General features: G+C 41.3%; 1 protein-coding gene across 4 annotated transcripts in view; it reads left to right on the forward strand.

The window, feature by feature from the left end:
- Positions 1 to 11,628, forward strand: part of IFTAP (intraflagellar transport associated protein) — a 64,397-nt gene extending 52,769 nt beyond the window's left edge. For all 4 annotated transcript variants that reach the window (XM_019975676.2, XM_070804069.1, XM_019975677.2 and 1 more), the window contains 2 exons: positions 2,451 to 2,593; positions 11,382 to 11,628. In XM_019975676.2, the coding sequence (XP_019831235.1) occupies positions 2,451 to 2,593; positions 11,382 to 11,540 (302 nt within the window). In that variant the 3' untranslated portion in view covers positions 11,541 to 11,628. The remainder of the gene's footprint in view (positions 1 to 2,450; positions 2,594 to 11,381) is intronic.
- The last annotated feature ends 13,168 nt before the right edge of the window (positions 11,629 to 24,796 follow it).

Consider the following 24,796-nt stretch of genomic DNA (forward strand, 5'->3'; position numbering starts at 1 on the left):
ACAATCCTGTTCCCTCTCAGAGAATGAATATATAAATGCCCCATCAGTGACTATAAAATGGGTAAAGGACAAGGTAGCTTTCTTTATAACTTACTTATTATCAGACTGTTCGTGTCCATAAGGGTTTCACCATTTTATAAATCTGTCCTATTTAGAGGTAAAGCAGTTCAGGTTTTGTGTTGACTGTTCTGTGATTTTATGTGTAAAAATCATATCCCTGTAAAAAAAACTTAGCTTGCGAGGATAAGGACTTTACATATTTTGTATCATTCCAATGTTCTATGGATAGGTAGACTTACACGTGCTGTTCAATTTAAAAGTTGAGATACAGGAAATCCATTCCCTTTCTGCAAGTATGCGTTGAATTTACTACACATAAGGTGCTGTGTTAGACTCCAACAACTATGCAAGTTTGTGCGTTTTTCTTTTACCCTGGAGAAACAAATGACAGGAATGTGGAATGTGGTGGATACTGAGTCTGAAAGAACTGTTCCCATGGCAGTGGGCTTTTTAGGAAGGAAACCATTATTGCTGAAAATCCAACCTTCTTTGCAAATATATGAGGGATGTGAAGAATTTCAGCAAAGGAATGGCAGAGTTATCCTCCTTGGTGCACAATATTGTCAGTCGGATCTTAAATAGCTCGGAAAGCAGAATTGATTTTGATTTCACATTTGAAGTGATGTTTGCTCTGGCAGCCAGTGGGTCTGGTAGATATTGGTTTTTCATATTAAGAGGCTTGACCCTTACTCTCCTTGCCTCTGTTGTTGGCTGGCCCCTAACTAGTGAAGGAGTTTAGCTTTGGACTCATAAAGGGAAAGCCAGTCTTTCCACCAGCCTTATTGAGTATTTAAAAGTATTACTTCTCTGGTTATAAAACACGTGAACACACTGACTGCTGACTAATCGTGTTAACATGCTTATCATAGTGACATTTCTTGGCCCTGAGTTTGGAGATACGAATCTGGTAGATATAAATAACATAAGTGATGAAACTGCTTTCTTAAAAATCAGTTTCTGATGTGACGTCTTGGGTTTAGAACAGGGCTCTGCAGCCAGGCTGCAGCTGTGGCGCCTTGAGTGCGGTGATTCTGGGTGTTAGAGCTCCTTGCCTGTAAAACAGGAAATAATAGAGTTGTTGAGAGGATTAGCTGAGTTAATGCATGTAAAAGGCTGGCTAGTATTATTGTTTTTATTTCCCCTAATTAATCAGGTCACATTCTACGATTTCAGTAATTAATCATAGTCATGCATGCATGCTCAGTCCCTAACTTGTGTCCGACTCTGTGCAACCCCATGGACTGTAGCCTGCCAGGCTCCTCTGTCCCTGGGATTTTCCAGGCAAAAGTACTGGAGTGGGTTGCCATTTCCTCCTCCAGGGGATCTTCCTCACTCAGGGATCAAAAAAGACATGATTACAAAATTCTTAAGCTTCCAGGTGGTATCTGCAGTGGAGAGAGATGTATTTCAAATCTGTTTCCGTTTTTGAATAGCAGTACCTGCTCAGTTATCTCCTCATATATGCTGCCATTGGCAACAGCCAAGGCATACCTGTTGTTAATTAATCACTTCCACTGAGAACTTAATTAGTGTCTTAATTAGGATCATCATTGAGTAGCAGGCCGCAGCATCCTGCGCCAGCTGCAAGTTACTGGCTGGCTCCAGCAGCCCTTCTGGTCCTGCAGAAACAGGCCAAGGAGCTATCCTTTTGGGCTTCTATTTGTTTCTCTGTCTTCAAAGAGAGCTGTGGAAGATCATTGTTTGTCCATGACGCATCAATGATTCTGCCACATGTGCAAAAAAAAAATAAAGGAACACATCTACTTCTAATGGATTGATCAGAAAACCAGGATTGGCTTTTGAATTCTTGCTGTTGTGCTAAACAAGCTGGAAACACAGAGCACATTGTTGTTTGCAAGTGTTGGAAATGAGGCCCTGCATTCTGAGTATGACGGATTATTTCATTTTTCTGCTGCAAGTGAAAGTTCCTCCCTTCTGGCATCATTGTTTTTTAATATGTTGTTTTGAAATATTGCCATATTGTTACAGGATGAAATCAGCACTCCATTTTCTTTCTCTTTCCCCCCTTAGGAAAATATGGCAAAATGAGACAAAAGTAGCATCTTCTGGACTTAGTTTCCTATAGAAGTAGAAGTTGGGTTGAAAGGCTCATATGAACAAGCTGTTCCCCAGACAATACTTCTCCCAGACCTTTTGGATGGGTTGTTAACATAGCAACAATCAGAGGAAAACTAATGCAGCAGCAGCTTTTATTTTCTAGAAGGGAGACACCCTTGAGTCAAGTTCCCCAGTGAGAACAGGTGTTGTGAAACGGGCCTACTTTACTTGAGTATATTTGCTCATTCTTTTGACTACCGTAGGCTTCTTGATGGTTTAGGTCAGTTGTGGACTTGGTGAAGGGATCGAGTGATGTATTTTGTGTTCAACAGATGTGCTGCTGCTTCCAGGACAAGTGGAGCAGGAAGTGAGCTTGAGTGTTCCCTCTTACATTCCTTCTGTGGCCATCCAGCCTGTCACCCCTGGAACGAAGCCCCGACCCACCGTGAAAGCAGCAGATAAACAAAGCAAAGAGGTACTTCTCAGGGAATTCAGGGCTCTTGAAATTGCCTCAATTCTATAACTGGTCCTTTCAGAGAAATGCCACCATACCCGTGTGTGCCTGTATTTTTCTCAGGTTTGGGAAAATGTAGAATTCAGGTTGCTTAATTGGGTCCCTCTCCCTGTCATCTCTCTCTAATGTGTATAATCCCTTTTGAACACACAGAAAGCAATTATATTTTTACTCAGAAGCTATTTTTATGTCATGATGTTTGCCGTGCTGCGGGACGGTGCTACCTGGGGACTAATCCGCAGATAGGATGGACAGATTTCTTACCTCTTTTTGTCTGTACCAGCCTCTTTTCTTTTTATTATTGTTTCCAAGTTTCTATAAACATTTTGCATTAGTTAGGGTAAGGCCAGGCTGCTATAGTAGGGAACCCTAACAATAATTCAATGGCTGAAAGGAGACAGAAGTGTATTTCTCTCCCGTAACAGTCTATAGAGAGCCTTTAAAGTGGGCAAGTGGTGGTTCTGTTTTCAGTCATTGGGGCCCACCAGGTTCCTTCTCTCTGGATCTCACTGCCCCTCAGGACATTGTCTTCATGTGCGTGTTTCAGGTCAGGTCACTGTCCTACCTGGAGGGGCCGGGGATGAGAAGATGGGGATAGCACATTTCCCCAAGGCTGAGGACATAGGTGCTTCATTTCTGCTCGCTCTCCGTGGGCAACCCGCTAGTCCCGTGTTCCTATCTGGTCACCGGGGAAGTTGAGAAATGTCATCTAGCCATGTGTTCCTCCAGCGTGGGAGAATGGAGTCTGCCACATGTTAATTCTCCCTAATACACAACAGGGAGACTCATCTTTTACTATCCTTTCCAGCTCATCTTCATCTACTTAATCGACACGCACCAACCGAGGCCGCTGATGGCGCTGGCTAGTGACCTTTATCACCTTTTTTACGCTAGCATAAAAGGGGATCAGGTACAAGAATTTGTTAAGGGCTCTTTATTATTGATTCCAAATAAAAATACTAGAGTGTTTCTTGAGTATGTAATCGTTCAGGTACTAGTCTTGTCACCTGAAGATACTCTGTTATGGAAGCAGTCATTCAATCAGAAGTAATCCACACATTTCAATTTTTGCCCTTTGCTAATAGAACTTTTGTTCACTGACATCAGAAAAGTCTATCTAGGAGGCTTGCAGACTTATATTGAACCCCCAAATAGGTTACTTGGAGAAGGAAATTGCAACCCACTCCAGTATTCTTGCCTGGAGAATCCCATGGACAAAGGAGCCTGGTGGGCTACAGTCCATGGGGTTGAGACAGCCACTTTTCAGTGTCTTTTTGAATTACGGAGCTTTCTCTGAGTATTAAGAAGCTAAAATTGCAAGGTGATTGCTAGCAAGAATCAGCTTCTTTTAAAGACTTGTTCATGTTCTTGACTTCAGTTGTGACCATACAAATTATTGGGCCAGCCAATGGTCAGTGGCACCTCATGCCATTATAGAAATTGTTACAAAATGGCTTTAGTTGATGGGTTTAAAAAAATGAATGACTTCTATGATCTCCCATATAGCCAGCAAAATGCTAGTTAAAAGCCTGTATATGATTGTATCTTTAAAACAAGTATAAGTTTCTTCTCAGAAAATGTGAAAATTTTTAAATGTTCAAATCAAAATGATAGGAACAATTTTTGTGCTGGCAAACTAATGACACATCAGTCAGTTCAGTTCAGTCGCTCTGTCGTGTCCCACTCTTTGCGACCCCATGAATCGTAGCACCCCAGGCCTCCCTGTCCATCACCAACTCCCGGAGTTCACCCAGACTCACGTCCATCGAGTCAGTGATGCCATCCAGCCATCTCATCCTCTGTCATCCCCCTCTCCTCCTGCCCCCAATCCCTCCCAGCATCAGAGTCTTTTCCAATGAGTCAACTCTTTGCATGAGGTGGCCAAAGTACCAGAGTTTCAGCTTCAGCATCATTCCTTCCAAAGAAATCCCAGGGCCGATCTCCTTCAGAATGGACTGGTTGGATCTCCTTGCAGTCCAAGGGACTCTCAAGAGTCTTCTCCAACACCACAGTTCAAAAGCATCAGTTCTTCGGCCCTCAGCTTTCTTCACAGTCCAACTCTCACATCCATACATGACCACTGGAAAAACCATAGCCTTGACTAGATGGACCTTTGTTGGCAAAGCAATGTCTTTGCTTTTTAATATACTGTTTAGGTTGGTCATAACTTTTCTTCCAAGGAGTAGGCGTCTTTTAATTTCATGGCTGCAGTCACCATCTGCAGTGATTTTGGAGCCCAAAAAAATAAAGTCTGACAATGAGACATAGATGAATAATTTTTGGTGTTTCTTTAAATATTCAGAGTAATATTGTGGGTGGGATTTTAATTTCTAGACACTATTTGTTAGAGAAACATTTCAGGACTGTCTAGAATCACAGTACTGCACCACCTCTGCCTTGGTTTAATAGTATTAATCTTATTCTAAAGTATGCAGTGCAAGAAGAAGAACATAATTACCAAATTCCAGCACATGTGTCCTGTGAGGACCTATCAAGGGGCCATTTTGGGCTAGAGATGGCGGTTGCTTTCTGTGATGTCAGTCTCAAAAGATGAAAATGTATCCTGGATGTCCTGACTTCCTCTTAATTGCCTAATACGAATCTATAACTTCTTGATATGAACTGAACCCATTTAATTTTTTTCGCTAATTTTATCACTGCTTTTATACATGTGCATTTCCCCTTTAACAGTCAAACCTTTTTCAAGAACCTTCCACTTTCCCTTTGTGAATAATTTCTTGCCATGGTCACTCTATTTTGATGAATTTTGGAAGTTCTGAATAGCTTTATAGAGCAAAAAGAATTCACATTAAGAAGATGAAAAATTATGAGTTCCTTTCCTACTTCCCAAAGTACAGGAGAGGTCATTGAAGAAACTTTTGTAATATTTTAATGGGAGATGGCCTGTTTTTCCAATTCAAAATAGGACTCTCAACTTTTTCACCTGTAGAGACAGTTTAGTTACCATATTACTGTGCAAGACAGCCTATAGCTAAATGCTGCTATTATTGATTTGAGCATTAGTTTTATTTTCTTTAATTTGCCTGTGTGGTTCTGTGAATGAAAATGATTCTTCCTGTAACAGTGCCCGTCTTAGAATAAGTCACAGAAACAATTTTAAGAAAACCAGCAGTTTTCTAATAGTGTAAAAATTCTATTCCCTGGGAGGCTACAAAAAGATTTCAATTAGATTTGAAATTAGACACCTGAAATCCGTATATTTCTCTCAGCTCCTTAGGCAAAAATAACAAGTTAATAACTTAATTCACAGTTGTTTTCTGTTTAGTAGCAGGGGATTTGGTGTCCCATCGCACAAATTCTGCCCTTTGAAATAAATCAGAAGTTCAGTTTGCAATCTAAAAACCTCGGCGCCTTAGAGCTTAGAACCCGAAAATGAACCCAACTTGAAAGAAGAGAATTCCCAAAGTGTGCCACAGTAGCCAACAGCTGAAATGCATAAATAGAACTGCAGCTTTACTGTGGCTGAAAAGCTGTCATTTTGAAGATCAGAGCGAAGTCTTCTAAACTGCAGGGTACATCAGGGTACACTTTGAATTACATGTATGCCCCTTGTCTTAGAAGGCTCTACATTCACTCGTGTGTGTCTCTATAAGGAGGTTACTTAATTGAAATGCAAAAAAGTCAGAACTAGTGCTGAGTTCAGTGCTATGCCTGTAGAAGACGTAGTAAATACTGAATGAGCAAAAAAAAAAAAAAAAAAAAAAAACTTTACTAGCTACCAGGAGTGACTTTCTGGTATAATAAGATGGTGAGGGTCATTCTCTTTTTCCTTTTCTATTGGTTCATTCCCCTCAACATGTAAACACGTCTAAGTCTCTCCCATTCTTAACAAAATGAAAGAAAACTAAGGAAAAATATCCTCCCCTTTACCTTGGACCCCTCTTGGCTATTGTCCTTTTTTCTCACTTTCCATGTAGACTTCAGAAACCGTTAGATCTAGCTCCCCTGGTCGTCTCTGCTTCCTTTCCCCTCATTCCTCATTCAGTTCATTGCAAAATGTCCTTGTGCTGATCATCTGCCTGGATAGATTCAGAATAAGAGCACTTTATTATTGCCAAATGCCAGTGGACACTTTTCTGTCTTTAATGGATCTCTCTACTGCAGTTTTCACCACTGATCTTGCCTGACATTCACAGTCCACTGGTTTTCTCTTCCTGGCTCTCCCTGTGTGTATTTCTGTGGGTGTTCTTGCCCTGCTTCCTTTGGGGGTTTCCTGCCATGCTCCCCTTAGGAGCTGGTGTTCCTCAGGGTTCCATGCTAAACCTACAGCTCTTCCCACTTGCACACATGGATCCGTTTTCGTCTCTAGGTGACTCCCCTTTGTACTTCTGTCTCCAAATCTGTATTTCTGTAGGTTCAGACCTTTTGCTGAGATCCAGGTTTGTGTGTTCAGCTGCCTGTTGACAATTCTATCTGGATTCCTTAAGGTACATTCAAATCAGCATGTTAAATACTGAACTTATCTTTATCTGCTTCCATTCCTGCATTCTGTCCTTTGTCCCTTCCCATATCCAAATTAGTCAGCAAGTGCTGCCAGCTTTTCTAAAATTTTCAACTGTCTGCTCTCAGTGCCCTGTGCTCATTGTCTCTTGTCTGGACTGCTTCAGCTGACCCCTGACTCCAAGCCTACCCTTTGTTCCATCTTCAAAGTGACTTATCTCGATGTACCCTCAAGGACGGCAGGGCATCCTGTTCTCTGCACCACACCTGCGTCCCCAGCACTTGTCTCAGTTAGCATTTGAATGAAGGAAGGAATTTATTTGAAATGCATAGATGACCAGGTATCTACCTGCTTTCAAAAAAAATCCTTCAGCGACTTTTCATCATCTCTGGGAAAAGCAGCATACAAGACCTGTCGTGATCTGGCACTGTCCTCGTCTTCTGCTGCTCTCTACCTGACATTTTCTGCTTTGACAGCACTGACCTACTTGTAGATCTACATACATGAAATTCTGTGTCTTTCTTACTTGGCCTCCTCTGCTCATGAGACCTGCGTTTGTCCTCAGATCATTTTCCCTCACCTTGTTAAATAATATTACCTTTGAAGATTCTGCTTAGATAGCACCTCTTCCAGGAAGCCTCCCCTGATTCCTTCCCAATGCCTTCTAATCTAGACTGGGTTAGGCTTTCTTTCTCTTTCCTATTCCCTCCTAACTATACCATGTATACTTACTACATTTTACTATGATTGTTCATATATGTATCTAAATCATTTCTCTGTGATTTCATACAAGTCTGCAGCTTTGTATCCTCAGCACCCAGCGCAGCACCTAGATTTTAATAAACATCCGTGGAAAGAATGGAATATATCTGAATGATTGCAGGAGACTATTCCTCTGATATTTTGATCCTGAGATGTACTGGCCACCTTGCAGTACAGAGTGACAGTGATACACCCAAACAGTTTTAAAATGTCTTGAGTATCATATTTTGGCATTGTAAATAAGAAATTATTATCACCCTTGGTTTCTTTCTTTTATTATATACGTCAGTATTTAACAGATTGCCTAAAGGAATTAATCTAACAAGAACTGCTGTTAATAACTGAGTTTCTAATGAAGACATTTATATTTTTAAGTATACTGTTATGTTTTTAAGTGTACTATAAATGAATAATTCTTGCATTGGCATTGTATATTTATTGGCTAGCTAAAAACTTGGCATCGTTTAAGTTAATACCAAATAGCTGATGAAGGAAATTGTGCTCTGTAATAGAGAAAAATTTAAGTGTATGAGAAATAACTTACGGAAAATAAAAACTTTCCACTTAAAGATTAATTTCTATATCTCCAGTTCCATAATGTTGGATATTGTGGCCAAAAGGTGTCTTGGGTCCCTTGGGAAGGAAGAGTGGTAAGAGGGTGATGGGTTGGGCCGTACCTGGGAGAAAGGACTAACTTTGACTGTGGGAGTCAGCTGTTGTCAAGAGAGTCTAGAAATTCAACACACCAGCCTTGCTCTGTCTGGGTTGCTGGTACAAGGTGGGTCATGACTAGGGTGTTGAGTGGGGAGTCGAGTAGGATTTTCTGGAGAGTGGCCGTGCTCAGTTGGAAGTAAGCTAAGCTCAGCACTTTGCCCTCCACGGTAGCCCTTTTGCATCCCTCTGTTGGGGAGCATGGAGCATGATCAGGAAGTCATTCCCTTACTTCTCTCTTCTCCTTGAAGTTACAAAACCTCGTGGACACAGATTTTCCTTTTCTTCATCTTTATGTGTTCTCAGTATCCAGTTCACATTTAATGCTCAATAGCTGTTTATGGAGTGGACACATAGAGGGGAGGGAGGTGGGCAAGTGAGGGCTGTTCATGTGGTGTGAATGAGTTCGAGAAGGATGATCTTGCTGAGATTTTAGCTCAGCAAAGAGATTTGTTGAATTTGCGCCCGCTTTCCAGGTAGGTGAAGGCAGAGTGACTGCATCTATTGAGAGTGGCTGGTGAAGTCTGGGCAGGTCTTAGGGGCCTCAGGACAGGGTTCAAAGTCCTAGTGCAGTGGGCAGCTGGAATCTTGGTGGACATGTGGATGGCAGGCCTTTAACCAGGCTACAGGGCAGCAAGAATCCCATCAGACAGAAGCTGGCAGAGAGGGGACTCCTCCTCGTTGTCTGCCAGAACCAGGCTTGCAGGCCTCAGTGCTCACTGCCGGAGTTGGAGATGGTAAGGCTGCTTCTGTTCAGGAAATGAGCGTTTTATGTCATTGTGTACACGTTTCTTCACTTGAGCTGGTCTTAGCCCTATTACCCCACTGGCGATGAGAAATTTAATTTTCAGAAAGTGACCAGAATGAACAGATGCCACTCAGCAGACTGATTTGATTCCTGTATACACTTGCTCCTTTAAAGACAGTCACGGTATTATGTGGATCCTTGAGTGCATTTTTTATGGTAGACTGAGAGAATTGTTTAGCTTGTTTAGAAAAGATCTTTTCTCCCAAAGAGACGTGATTGGCTCAGTGAAACTTCAAGGTTGATCTTTACTGGTGTTTTTTGTTGAGAAGGTGGCAGCTTTATCTACAGATCACCTGGGATTCAAATCTTGCTTCTCTACCTTACTAATTGTACAGCCTTGATAAGTTACTTAACCTCTTAGAGCTTTGTAAAATGGGTTGTTTGAAGATTACTGCTGATTCCCACAAAGTTCCTAGTACTGGGGCTGGCCTGTGGTGGGAACTCATTCAATGACAGGTCCCATCATTACTGTTGTCAGGAAAGCACAGATACTTTCTAATAAAGAGGAAATGAACAAGTCTCTGAAATTTGTTCTCTTGCTGGTTTTACTAAGAAAGGATGATAGATGGCTGGGTGTTTGCTATTAGTACCGTATACCCAACTACAGAATGCAACTTGCTAAACAGATATGTGATACCTACTTTTCATGTTTTTTTTTTTTCTTCGCATCTTTGAAAACAGCACACAGCTTCTGAGTGAGATGCTCCATTTTCAAGAACATTGCAAAAGCCACTCGATGAGATAATTTTCCATGCAAGAATATTTAAAGCTGATTATAGCTTCAGGGCATTTTTTTTTTACTCTTGCATAAGCCGTAGTTTTCAATTATTTCAGCATCATCATACATAATATAGAGCTACAAAGACGTACTGGGTGATCTCATAGTATCACACGCCATTTGATTTTGGAGAGGCTTTCTAACGGGTAATACAATGAGATTTAAAGCATTCTCTTTTGTTTATTGGAAAATACACTTTTTAAACTACCTTCCTTTAGGAAGTCTTTAAAATTCACAGATTATGAATAAGCAGGTACAAGATTATTATTTCTTTTTGCAGCTACTCTGAGTTGCAAATAAATTCTGTAATATTTTAAAATGCTTGGTGGGAAGAAAGGATCCTAGACTTTTTAATTTAAGGGGGACACTGTGTTTTAATTCCTGCTGTTATTGGCCCAAGTACTATCTGAAGAAGTATGTTAAGCATAGAGTATTTTTATCTTAAAAAATGAATGTTTTTTTGATACAAGTCTTTTTTAGTAAATACTAAAAATAAAAATGTCTTTAAGATTGAACAAAATCTTAGGGTTTATTTTCTTACATTTGAATATAACTCTTAAAAAGCAGGGACATCATTTTGCCAACAAAGGTCTGAATAGAGTCAAAGCTATGGTTTTTCCAGTAGTTATGTATGGATGTGAGAGTTGGACCATAACACTGAAGAACATTGAAGAACTGAGGCTTTCAAATTGTGGTGTTGGAGAAAATTCTTGAGATTCCCTTGGACTGCAAGGATATCAAACCCGTCTGTCCTAAGGGAAATCAACCCTGAATACTCATTGGAAGGACTGATGCTGAAACTGAAGCTCAGATACTTTGGCCACCTGATGTGAAGAGCCAATTCATTGGAAAAGACCCTGAGTCAGATAGGACTTAGCCTCTGAACAACAGCAAACTTAGTTTTTTTTCCATATGCATGTAGCCCTTATGCTACAAATGGTAAAAATGTATTGAATGTGTGCAAGAGAGACTTTCTGATTCTTGCCGTGGGTGGAATTAGCTAATGATATTCATTCCAATGCAGGATGGTACAAATGGGGCATATTAAAAGGCCTAAATTAGGTCAAATTGAATAATTGAATTTATTCCTTTACTTAAAAACAGCTTAATCAGCTGAGAGTGCTGAAGTCTAAAAAAAGTTTAAATATTAATAGGGAGTTTATGTTTTCAGCTTTATCTTCATTTACAATGATTATATATGATTTTCCTCCTCCATTACCTTTTATAGATCATTGGAGACGAAGTTCAGCCCTTCTCGCTTGATGAAGAATTCGATTACGATGCGGTGGTGCTAACCCCCAAGTTCACTCCTGCAGAGATGAATGCCATCAAAGAGCTATGCAAGCAGAAGACAAAGAGCGCAGACTTAGAGGACCCCCATGACTGATCCACCCAGACCTCTTTACATTTATTTTTATTTTGTTCTTATTCAAGCAACATGAAATTAAAAGAGAAACCTGTTGTAATCCCCTTTATGTAAATGTATGTGTGTGCATTGATTTATAGGGTTATTTGTCAGTGGACTTCCCTGGTGGCGCAGTGGTAAAGAATTTGCCTATCAATGCAAGTAGACGCAGCAGATGTGGGTTCAATCCCTCGGTCGGGAAGATGCCCTAGACAAGGGAACGGCACTCCAGTATTCTGGCCTGGGAAATCCTATGGACAGGAGTCTGGGGGGCTACAATCCACGGGGTTACAAAGAATCGGATACAACTGAGCATGCCCATACCACCAACCTTTTCAGTAGGGCGATGCGTCTGAAAAGTGAAAGTGAAAATGGCTCAATTGTGTCCAACTCTTTGTGACCCATGGGCTATACAGTCCATGGAATTCTCCAGGCCAGAATACTGGAGTGGGTAGCAGCCGTTCCCTTCTCCAGGGAATCTTCCCAACCCAGGGATTGAACCCAGGTCTCTCACATTGCAGGCAGATTCATTACCATCTGAGCCACCAGGGAAGCCCAAGAATACTAGAGTGTGTAACCTATCCCTTCTCCAGCGGATCATCCTGATCCAGGAATGGAACTGGGGTTTTCTGCATTGCAGATGGATTCTCTACCAGGTGAGCTACCAGGGAAGCCCAGGCGATGCGTCTAACAAAACCAAACTGCTCTCTATGGTTTATGTGGTTTAGTCGCTCAGTCGTGTCCAACTCTTGCAATCCCATGGATGCCAGACTCCTCCGTCCATGGAATTTTCCAGGCAGGAATACTGGAGTGGGTTGCCATTTCCTTCTCCAGGGGATCTTCCTGATCCAGGGATGAAACCTGGTCCCCTGCATTGCAGGCAGTCTACTGCATTGCAGACAGATTCTTTACCAGTTGAGCCACCAGGGGAGCCTCTATCCTTACAGAATTCTCTTCTGTCACTTGGCTGTATCCATGGCTGATAGGCTGATAGGGGGAGATGGAGGTGGCAAATGGGAACAGGAAGCAGCACCTACAGAAGGGTCTATCTGGTGAGAGCACTGCAAGAAGGTAATGAGGGTATTGTGACATTGACTGGAAATTTCACCCTACCTACTTGGGGAGGAAGGGCAATTGAGCATGCAAAGCCCGGAGAAGAACTGGTCATGTGGTAGGTCCCAGGTGCCAGGTATCCAGAGACAGTGATATGGATGTGAGTGCTGAGAGGCTAGGCTTCGAGAATTGACTGGGAAAGACTTTACTGAAAAGGAAAGCATCTGAAAATTGATTATATGTCATATATTAAATTCTTGTACTTTGTTACTGCCATTCAACCATGTATAAGGATAGTTACAAAGTACAAGGAATGATCTCTATCTCCAGAAGTTTGAAATATAATTTGAGAAGGCAAGACATAGAGAAGGCAACCAGCGAATGTAAAAACTATTATGAAGTGCCAATTGTGTACAATACCCATGAATGCTTTAAAGGGAGGATAAAAAGGGGGTGAGGGCACAGAAGGGGGATAGTATATATGAAGTGATTTTTGTTATTGAAGGAATGAGTAACAAATCAAATGTACTTAGCCTTTTTGCCTTTGTATGTATTTTATACCTATTTTTTTCCCATTATGGTTTATTATAGGGTATTGAATATAGTTCCCTGTGCTGTATGGTGGGACCTTATTTATCCATTCCATGGATAATAGTTTGCACCTGCTAATCCCAAACTCCTTATCCATTCCTCCTTCCCTCCCCACCCCCATGCTTGGCAACCACACGCCTGTTCCACAGACAGCCTTTCTGAGTCTTTCTGTTTCATGGATAAGTGCTGTCAGTCTTTCTGTTTCACAGATAAGTTCATTTGTGTCGTATTTTAGATTCCACATGTAAGTGCTGTCATATGATATTTACCTTTCTTTTTCTGACTTGCTTCAGTTGGTATGATAATCTCTAGGTCTGTCCATGTTGCTACAAATGGCATTATTTCATTCTCTGTTTGACCGAGTAGCATCCCATTGTATATATGTACCACAGCTTCTTTATCCATTCATCTTTGGATAGACATTTACACTTTTCCCATATCTTGGCTGTTGTAAATAGTGCTGCAATGAACATTGGGGTGCATGTATCTTTTTGAAGTATAATTTGTTTGGATATATGCCCAGGGATTGAATTGCTGGATCATATGGCAACTTTATTTTTAGTTTTTTGAGGAACCTTCATACTGTTCTCCATAGTGGCTGCACCAATTTCAAATGTACTTAGTCATAATTATTTTTAATACAAGCCTGTGCTTGTATGTGTGTGTATATTCATAAAACTGCCATTCATATTCCTTACAAAAGAATTTTCTTGATTTATTGTTGATATAGTCAGGTGATTTCCATGTCTGTTTTTCTTTGTCTAGTCAACAGACTTTCACGAAACACCATATATGTGGCAAGCCTATGCTTGAAGAGGATATAGGTAAATTAGATATAGTCTGATTTAGTGGGAAGGACAAATGTATATGCAAATAATTACCATAGAGCTACATGATCCAACCTCATAGCCACTAGCCACTAGTGTGACTGAGGAACTGATTTTGGATGTTAATTTTAACTTAAAATATAAAGTTGATATTTGATGCAGTTATTATAAAACTCTCAAGTTCATTTAGAACAACTTGGGTGTGTGAATCTACTTTTTTCAGTTGTAACTTTTATGACAACTAAATACAGATCAACTATTTTTGATAACACCTTAGTGTCTAAAATATGCTGTAAAGGGAAAACATATTGGATTTCAAAGAACTAATATGAAAAATTATAGAATATCTTGTTTTTTGTATTGATTACATGTTGACATAATATTTTGGATGTATCTGGTTAAGTAAAATATATTGTTAAAAATTACCAATTTCTTTTTGCCTTTTTAATGAGGCTATTGGGGCATTTAAAATTATGCTTGTGGCATGTGTATTTTTATTTGATGGCATTGCAGTAGAGTATAATCAGTATTGTAAGAGTGGTGTGTACTAAGAGCTACTGGGTGAAGCAAATCAGAGTTACTGAGTCTCCCCACCCTGGAGAGGTGGGGAATATTCACAGAGGAGGAGAGGTTTGAGGTTGGTTGGAAAGAATCAGTAGGATCTTTTGATTTGAGGCTGTTAGAGTGGTTGATGTGGGAGATGAGAGCTGGAACCAAGGCAGGGGAGGTGGACATGACATGGGGGGCGTGGATCTGATGAGAGGTTGGAAGGTGGAACTTTCAGGGACTGTTGGTTGGTGCACTGTGGGCATAAGGGAGCAGTTGTGAGGTTAAGACAATATATTTTTTGATGATTAAATTTACTTTTAATTAGAGGATAATTGGAGAAGGCAATGGCACCCCACTCCAGTACTCTTGCCTGGAAAATCCCATGGCTGGAGGAGCCTGGTAGGCTTCAGTCCATGAGGTCGCTAAGAGTCGGACATGACTGAGCAACTTCACTTTCACTTTTCACTTTCATGCATTGGAGAAGGAAATGGCAACCCACTCCAGTATTCTTGCCTGGAGAATCCCAGGGACGGGGGAGCCTGGTGGGCTGCCGTCTATGGGGTCGCACAGAGTCGGACATGACTGAACTTGGACACAATAGCAGCAGCAGCAGCAGCAGAGGATAATTGCTTTACAATATTGTGTTGTTGTGAGGTTAAGACAGTATTTTAGTAGGCAGTCTATATATATGCTAACTTGACAACCACAGTGTGTTATAGTTGTTCACAAGATCAGAGACTCTCTTTTGACTATATATATATACACACATATATATAGCATTTTGGTATTGTAAATAAAAGGTTTCACTGTTTTATTTTATTTTATTTTTTAAATTATTTTGTGATGGTTTTTGCCATATATCAACATGAATCGGCCATTTTATAAACTTAAATAGTTTTATAATAGAAGAAACAAAAGCAGTTATTCAAAAAGAATAACATGTTGGCAGAGTATTCCATTAACTGGGGGCGGGGTGGGGGTGGTGGTAGACGGCAGATGCATGTTACTGCAGAGCATTCTATTTGTAGAGTTGGTATATCGTTAGCTTCATTCCCTTTGGAAATTTTTGATTCCTGCATTATTTGGGGCAGTTGTGCATTACAGCAAAACTGACACTGGAAATAGGTCCCTTAAAGCCTTTGAATGAATTAGTTTTGTCTCAACTGTACCATTACTCTTGCCCTAACTAGTAAAAACTCCATCATGACTTTCATCTTTATGGATCCCTTGAATTGATGTGAATGGTTCATTTTGTATTGACTGGCAAACCCTAACCAAGTGCCTTTAGAAGAAGCCTACAAGTGTATGTATGAATGATCCTTACTTGGATTAGGTAGTGGGATTTAGGATAAGAGTAAGAAAGAGTCAGTAGAAGCTCCTGCAGGTATGCACCAAAATGGTAGGGGAGAACATGAAAATTTTGAGTATCTTGAAATAAAGTGGCAGTCGCTACACGAACTAGCTGGAATGGAGAAAAGTTCACTCCAAGTCTGCAATACCAGCCCTAGCTTGTTCTGTGTGGTGGCTCAATGGGCAGTCTTATTACTGCAGGATCCATCTTGTATGGAATCACATAAGAAGGAGAAAAAAATATTTAGTTCTGGTATTGAACTTTCTTGCTTCCTTCATCAAAAAATTTCTTTGCCCATGAATGAGATAGAGCTGTATCCTCTTATAAAAAAAGAAATTTTCCTTCAGTTCAGTTGCTCAGTTGTATGCGACTCTTTGCGACCCCATGGACTGCAGCACGCCAGGCCTCCCTGTCCATCACCAACTCCCAGAGTTTACTCAAACTCATGTCCATTGAGTCAGTGATGCCATCCAACCATCTCATCCTTTGTTGTCCCCATTCGCCTCCCACCTTCAGTCTTTCCCAGCATTAGGGTCTTTTCAAATGAGTCAGTTCTTCACATCAAGTGGCCAAAGTATTGGAGTTTTATCTTCAGCATCAGTCCTTTGAGTGAATATTCAGGACTGATTTCATTTAGGATGGACTGGTTGGATTTCCTTGCATTCCAAGGGACTCTAAAGAGTCTTCTCCAACACCACAGTTCAAAAGCATCAGTTCTTCACTGCTCAGCTTTCTTTATAGTTCAACTCTCACATCCATACATGACCACTGGAAAAACCATAGCTTTGCCTAGACAGACCTTTGTTGGCAAAGTAATGTCTCTGCTTTTTAATATGCTGTCTAGGTTGGTCATAACTTTCCTTCCAAGGAGTAAGCATCTTTTAATTTCATGGCTGCAGTCACCATTTGCAGTAATTTTGGAGCCCCCCCCCAAAATAAAGTCTGTCACTGTTTCTACATCTATTTGCCATGAAGTGATGGGACCACATGCCATGATCTTCGTTTTCTGAATGTTGAGTTTTAAGCCAGCTTTTTCACTCTCTTTCATTTTCATCAAGAGGGTTTTTAGTTCTTTCATCAAGAAATTTTCCTTATGTGATAGTAATTGTATGATTGAATTAAAATATGAAAAAGGCAAAAAAATTTCATTTCATTGGCTTGTTTCTTGGAGGCGGAAGGTGTATGAATACAATAGCATGGGAAATGATGTGAAAGAGACAATCTTGGAATTTCCTAGAAAAATATGTCTCCATAAGCAAGAGAGTTCCAGAGAAACATCTGCTTTATGGACTATGCCAAAGCCTTTGACTGTGTGGATCACAACAAACTGTGGAAAATCCTTAAAGAGATAGGAATAATAGACCACCTGACCTGCTTCCTGAGAAATCTGTATGCAGGTCAAGAAGCAACAGTTAGAACTGGACATGGAACAACATACTGGTTCCAAATTGGGAAAGGAGTACTTCAAGGCTGTATATTGTCGCCCTGATTATTTAACTTACATGCAGAGTATATCATAAGAAACACTGGGCTGGAAGAAGCACAAGCTGGAATCAAGATTGGCGAGAGAAATATCAATAACCTCAGATATGCAGATGACACCACCTTTATGGCAGAAAGTGAAGAAGAACTAAAGAGCCTCTTGATGAAAGTGAAAGAGGAAAGTGAAAAAGTTGGCTTAAAGCTCAATGTTCAGAAAACTAAGATCATGGTATCCGGTCCCATCACTTCATGGCAAATAGATGCGGAAACAGTGGAAACAGTGGCAGACTTTATTTTTGGGGGCTCCAAAATCACTGCAGATGGTGATTGCAGCCATGAAATTAAAAAACGCTTACTCCTTGGAAGAAAAGTTATGACCAACCTAAACAGTATATTAAAAAGCAAAGACATTGCTTTGCCAACAAAGGTCCATCTAGTCAAGGCTATGGTTTTTCCAGTAGTCATGTATGGATGTGAGAGCTGGACTATAAAGAAAGCTGAGCACTGAAGAATTGATGCTTTTGAACTGTGGTGTTGGAGAAGACTCTTGAGAGTCCCTTGGACTGCAAGGAGATCCAACCAGTCCATCCTTAAGGAGATCAGTCCTGGGTGTTCATTGGAAGGATTGATGTTGAAGCTGAAACTGCAGTACTTTGGTCACCTGATGCGAAGAGCTGACTCATTTGAAAAGACCCTGATGCTCAGAAAGATTGAGGGCAGGAGGAGAAGGGGATGACAGTGGATGAGATGGTTGGATGGCATCACCAACTCAATGGACATGAGTTTGAGTAAAGGGGGGTTGGTTATGGACAGGGAGGCCTGGTGTGCTGCAGTCCATGGGGTCGCAGAGTTGGACACGACTTAGTGACTGAACTGAACTGATAAGCAGAAGAGAAATCCATTCGCCTCATCCTGGCCTACCCAGCCCATATATCCTATGCCCCTCTGTAGGGGCCTCTTCAATCTCATTTTGTACCTCCTTCATCATTGGAGAAGGAAATGGCAACCCACTCCAGTGTTCTTGCCTGGAGAATCCCAGGGACGGGGGAGCCTGCTGGGGGGCCGTCTCTGGGGTCGCAGAGTCGGACACGACTGAAGCGACTTAGCAGCAGCATTTTTAAATGATGTTCTAACCAGTTTGTATTCTTTTTGTTTTTCAAATACTCTACCTTGTTTCCACCTTTGTGCTCTTCTCTTGCTCTTCTTTCTGCCTGGTTTTCCCTGCTCTTGGTGTGGCTCCTCTTTCTCTTTATTCAGGTCTCAGTGAAGTGTGTTCCAGAGTCTCTTTCTGACCAGTCTGTCTAATCCTCTTCTCACAGCCTTCACCCTGTCACTGTGCATCCCTTTACCTTACCTTGTCTATGTCTTACCGAACTCTCCCATTAGATCATGAACTGCAAGAGGGTACCGCGCTCCTCTGCCTTTTTGCTGCCATGGCCCCAACACCTGAAAAGGGCCTGCAATATAGTAGTTGTTCAATAAGTATTTACTGAATGAATCAAACCTCTAAAGTTTGAAGAAGAACCGAGAGGTCCATTTCATCAGTTCGGTTTGGTTAGGCATTTATTGAGCACTTTTATATTCAAGACATAATATATATGTATATGTATTATATAAATATATTACTTCTTAGACTCATGATGATTATCCAATGGCCACTGTGAATATGGACTAGAACTATTCCATTTACCCTGTTCCTTCTTTGCCTTGCCTAACCCCATGGAGAATTGTGGCTCACATGGGAACTTGACTGACTTCTCAGTTGTCTTTTAAAACCTTGTTATGACTTCTTTCATTGAAAACCCTATTTGGGAGCCATTCATGAAATATAATACCAGTATTCCCAACATTCTGCATTAAAAAGTGTGGACTGCTGACTAGAAAAGAAAAGACTGAAAGGGAAAAAAACTGGAAGGGAAAAGGAAACAGAACTTAAAGAGTGAGTTAGGAAGAAGGAAATTTCACTTTGGTAGCTGACTGTAACACAGAATCTTTTATCCATTCATTCAAAAATGTTAATGCTCACCAGAGTCGTCACATTGTAGAGGGGGTCTTAAAGCCTAACTGCCTTGTTTTCATTACTTTTTATTTTAGTGTCATGTAAGTCACAAGAGATTTGTAAACAGAGGAGGGACATAATCTGATTAATATTTGAGGGGAGACGGGTGGAGAGGGGCCAGGGCTGTACTATGTTGGGGAAAGGCTCTGCTGGAGGGGTGTGCCAGGCTGCACTGTAAAGGGCTTTTCTACCATTGTCTCTCTCTGTGTAAGTTACTGTGAGTTCATTATCCCCTGTTTTCTGAAAATTTACAGTGATCTTTGCTGACACAGGTCTGTTTTCACTTTTGGTACTGGGCACTCAGTAGCCTTTTCGTCTGGAAAGCTACATCCTTGGTTCTGGGAAATTGCCTTGAATTATTTTTTGATGACCTTCTTCTTTCCATTTCCTCTTTGTTTTCCTAGAATGTTTGCTTTTTGGATATCGAACTTCTTAGATGCTACTCTAATATTTTTGTACTCTCTTGTTTTCTTTCTTTTTGCTTTATTTTCTGAGACTTTCCTCAACTTTATTTTCCATGTTTTTTATTGCAAGATGCATATACTTTTATTTTTTGCATTTTATTTAAAAAATCCACTAAATAGTAAAGCCATTTTCATGAAAAGGAAAATAAGGACAGATGCCACAAAACCACATCTAGACTGATCAGGACAGCATGCCAGAGCTGCTTCAGGACTGGACCATTAGAACTGTGTGAATGAAGGTAGCATCTCATCCTTGGTAAGGCTGAACATGGTGCCCCTCGAGGGGAAGCGCTTGTGTTTATGACACTGAATGAGCAGAGGTGATGGAGATGTCAGGAGGGTCTTGGGTATTCCTAGCATGTTGTAGAAAGCCTCAGGGGTGAACAAGTGGAGGCTGAGTAAGTTCTAGGTTGCCTGACACTGAGAGAGGGAAGTGATACATTAAGTGCTGGGTCTCTGGCTGGGTCTCTGGAATGTGTGTCTTTTCAGTGTTAGGCATTCCATCCTCTGAAGCACCTCCCTTTCCTATTCCTGATGTTCCTATTTCTGTTTATGGCACCACATTGGTTGCCTGAGTATCGTTTTGGCCTCTATACTTCCTTTTGGTTCCAATCTCTCCTTTGTATCCTCCTGGCCTTTATTCAAGACTTCATTGTTACTGATCTCCTTCTGGAATCCTTCCTACTTCCCAATTAGTCTCTAAATGCCTCTATTCTTTCACTGTAGCTTGTTTTGCACATTGCTTTCATATTCATCTTTGTGTTGCAATCTTTTCAAAACCACTACTAGCTGCTCTTTGTCTGCTGCTGCTGCCAAGTCACTTCAGTTGTGTCCGACTCTATGCGACCCCATAGACGGCAGCCCACCAGGCCCCACCGTCCCTGGGATTCTCCAGGCAAGAACACTGGAGTGGGTTGCCATTTCCTCCTCCAATGCATGAAAGGGAAAAGTGAAAGTGAAGTCACTCAGTCGTGTCCGACTCTTAGCGACCCCATGGATTGCAGCCTACCAGGCTCCTCCATCCATGGGATTTTCCAGGCAAGAGTACTGGAGTGGGGTACCAGCTCATTGTCTACTGATTGTTAAAAAACTTTTCAGTTTAACGTACAAGGCCCTATTCCCTAGTCTGGCCATGATACAGACAAAACTCAGTACACATGGTTCCCAGATGTTCCTTTCCACCTTCTTGATTTTCTTCTTATTGTTCATTCTTTCTGGATGGTCACCCTTCATTTCTGCCCAGTGAATTTCTACTCATCCTTTAAGATTCACCCCAGGGGTCACTTCCTCTGTGAAATTTTCTGATCCTTCCAACCAGGTATAATTTCATCTTCCCTGAAACCTCCCTGATGCTGGGAGGAATTGGGGGCAGGAGGAGAAGAGGACGACAGAGGATGAGATGGCTGGATGGCATCACCGACTTGTTGGACGTGAGTCTGAGTGAACTCCGGGAGTTGGTGATAGACAGGGAGGCCTGGCGTGCTGCGATTCATGGGGCCGCAGAGTTAGGACTGAGCACTGAACTGAAACCTCCATAGCATTTTATGACACTGTTGCTACTTGTCACATTCTGCCTTGTGAACACTGTTTCCCTGCCCAAACACTAAATCTCATTCATTCATGCCTGTTTAGGAAGCAGGTTTCTTAAATATTATGGTTCTCATCACTGGCTTCCTTTAATTACAAAATCTAAGATGTGTGCCACAAAAGTGGGTCACATCAAGATTTTTTCATTCAACTAATGTTTCTTTATAATCTACTTCCTTTGTTACATTTTGTTATAGAAAGAAATAATGTCATGATTTGTTAGCCCACTGAACTCATGATAAAAAAGGAACCCAAAATGTCTGCACACGCTGCACCAGAATGTTGATTTACTGAGCGAACAATTAGAAAAAGTAATTCCATCTGGTACAAAGGTGGGAGGAAAACCCAACAATGTGATTTTAATGTAAGTAAAGTTTGTAAGAAGAAATAAAGGAAGTCATTTTAGTATCAAAATAATGGCAAGTCAGTAATAAAGGTTATGGTACATGATATGTAATTATAATACTTTTCAGGTCTATACAAATGCTCTATCTTTTTAAAGAGTTTTTCTGTTGTTCATTACACTTAAGATGATAATAGATTATCTCCATTGTATATGCTTAGAATATGGACATCCCTGTTAAGATTAGAAAAGTGAATCTAATAAGTTTTCAGATTGTGTTAATATTGGCTGAATTCTCAGAAGAAATTAGCATGAATTTTAGTTTAGATTGAACAGGATTTTCAAAGGCAGTAATGGTGCTTGAAGTAATTAGGGTGTTTAACAACCAGGCAGAAAAAAACCACTAATTATTCTTATCTTCTTTTTTTCCCCCCCGACAAAGATGGGAACATCCGGAAAGTATTTGTATCACAAGCATTGGGTCATTTAGAAAAAACATGGTATATCTTTGCAAAAATGATTTCCTCAGTCCTTTGGGTTTCAAAAGGTTGTTGTCTTGAACTTATAGAGGATTTAGCTTGGAAAGCAGAGATCTGTTTAGGAGACTTTAGCTTTTGGAGAATTTTTATGATTTTCTTTAAATGCTTTGGTTATAGTATTATCCTGTTGTTGACATATTGACCGTAACGACTTTTGATGACTTGATGTTTTTATATCCATATATATACCCTTGGGGCTTCCTTGGTGGCTCAATGGTAAAGAACCCATCTGCCAATGCAGGAGAAGTGGGTTTGATCCCTGGGTCGGAAAGATCCCTTGGAAAAGGAAATGGCAACCCACTCCAGTATTCTTGCCTGGGAAACCCTGTGGACAGAGGCGTCGTGTGGGCTACAGTCCATGGTTGGCAAAAGAGTCGGATACGACTTAGCCACTAAACAACAGTATATGCATGATATATATTCTGTGTGCAAATAAATTTATATTACTTTGCATTGAATCCAACTTATTTTCAAATGTGAAAGAAATTCACAGATTAGTTGGTCTGTGTCGCCTTTTTGTTTTGCTAAAATTGAGTTTGCTAACCTTTCTCTGGGGACAACATCCTGCAGTGTTTGTCTTTCTTCAGCTTATTCCTTTTTATTGTTCTGTCCTGGAGGCTTTGCCTGTAGCGCCGGTTTCTGCACCCCCTCCGTGCACCAAGTGGAAGTGTGACAGAGGGAACTGCGTGTTGGTGGTCGTTTGGTGTCGAACAGCTGAACACCTGGCTGCCTGTGTGCAGGTGCACAGGACTCTGGAGAGGGGGCTTTCATCCAAGACAAACAAAGAAGAATGTGTGCAGGTTGCAGGTGAGGGCTTGCATGTTGGACTTGAGAGGCTTCTGTTTTCAAAACAATAAGGAAACAAACAAAAAGCAGTAAGGAAATGTGAGTCCCTTACATGTCAGGAACTGTGTAAAGGGCTGGTCAGAGTATTTCTGGAAAATTTCTTCACTTCTGTAATGGCTTCTGTATTTGTTGGCCTAAGTGAGTGTATTATGTCCTATCATTAGGGTCGTCGATTTGTCAGGATCCCAGATGGTACCCACAATGATCACTTCACATTGTGGTGAAATTAAGCTCTAATATGCTATATATCAAATAAATAAACCATCCAGTGCCATCCACCGTAATTTAGAATGAGAAATGAAATATATTTTGCTACAAGTGTGCTCCCATCTTCAGTTCCCCCTAATTTGACAGTCATGACATGTTAAGCAATTAATTAATCAAAATAGAAAGCATTAAGAAAACACTAAGTGTCAATTGAGTGTTCACCACATGTTCGCCTTCAGTTTAGATGAGATGTGGAAGAAGGAAAAAAGAGTGGCTAATTACTCAGTAACATCACAGAGAGGCCAATTTTGACACAGGAAAGAGAAATCAATGCAATATCCCAGAGAACCCACCGGTGAACTAGTACTACATTAGCTAGACGCATTGTTTCAAATAAACTGACCTTCCATAGCTAAAGTGTTAGTTGTTCAGGCATGTCTGACTCTTGGTAACCCCATGGATTATAGCTTGTCAGGTTCCTCTGTCCGTGGAATTCTCCCTAACCCTAACCCTCCAGGTAAGAATACTGGAGTGGGTAGCCATTCCCTTCTCCAGGGAATCTTCTTAACCCAGGGATTGAACCCAGGTCTCCTGCATTGCAGGCAGATTGTTTACCATGTGCGCCATCAGGGAAGCCCTTAGATAAGGGGAGAAGTAAACAGACCTTGCTTTCTAGAAGTTGAGCTCAGTGTTCCTTTGGGAAGAGACGGCTCATCCTGATGACATGACATTCATGGTACATACCTGCATCTGTATGTATTTCCCTGCCTGTCCCCTCCCCCTCACACACTACCCTACAGATGGCACATATTCATCTTGCGGTGCTGGAGGGTTGACATCAGAAGCAAAGAAACCCTTGAAACCCCATCCCTCTCAGCCCACAAGAGCAGCTTCTCTCCACCACAGCGATGCAAGCTGGAGATAAGAGGGGCATTCCCACCACTGTACTCTCTTGTGGGTAGCTGACAGTTAACACAGGTGGGCGTCAGTGGCTGCCCATCTTTTGAAGGTCGTCTGTTGAAGTGGAAGCCCACCTCCCTGGGATCAGTGCCCTGCTTTGGCCCAGGAGCTGCTCTGAGAGTAACCAGGTGTTGAGGACCTGCCTGGATTTTCAGAAAATTAGAGGTGGTTGTCAAGAAACCCTCTGTCGTTCAAAGGCAAGCTGGTGAGCCTTTGGGATGAGTGCCCGTTTGAGGGGCCACCTTGATTCTTGTTTTTGCAGAGGTCAGATTAGATTGCTTCACAACTGGCTCATCCACCTCCTCCCATCAGCTGGGTGGGAGAGAGGCTGAGTCTGTGCAGCTCTGGGGTGTGCACAGCTAAAGTGCAGAAGAGAAGCA

The sequence above is a fragment of the Bos indicus genome, chromosome 15 (assembly GCF_029378745.1).
Source record: "Bos indicus isolate NIAB-ARS_2022 breed Sahiwal x Tharparkar chromosome 15, NIAB-ARS_B.indTharparkar_mat_pri_1.0, whole genome shotgun sequence".
NCBI lineage: Eukaryota > Metazoa > Chordata > Mammalia > Artiodactyla > Bovidae > Bos > Bos indicus.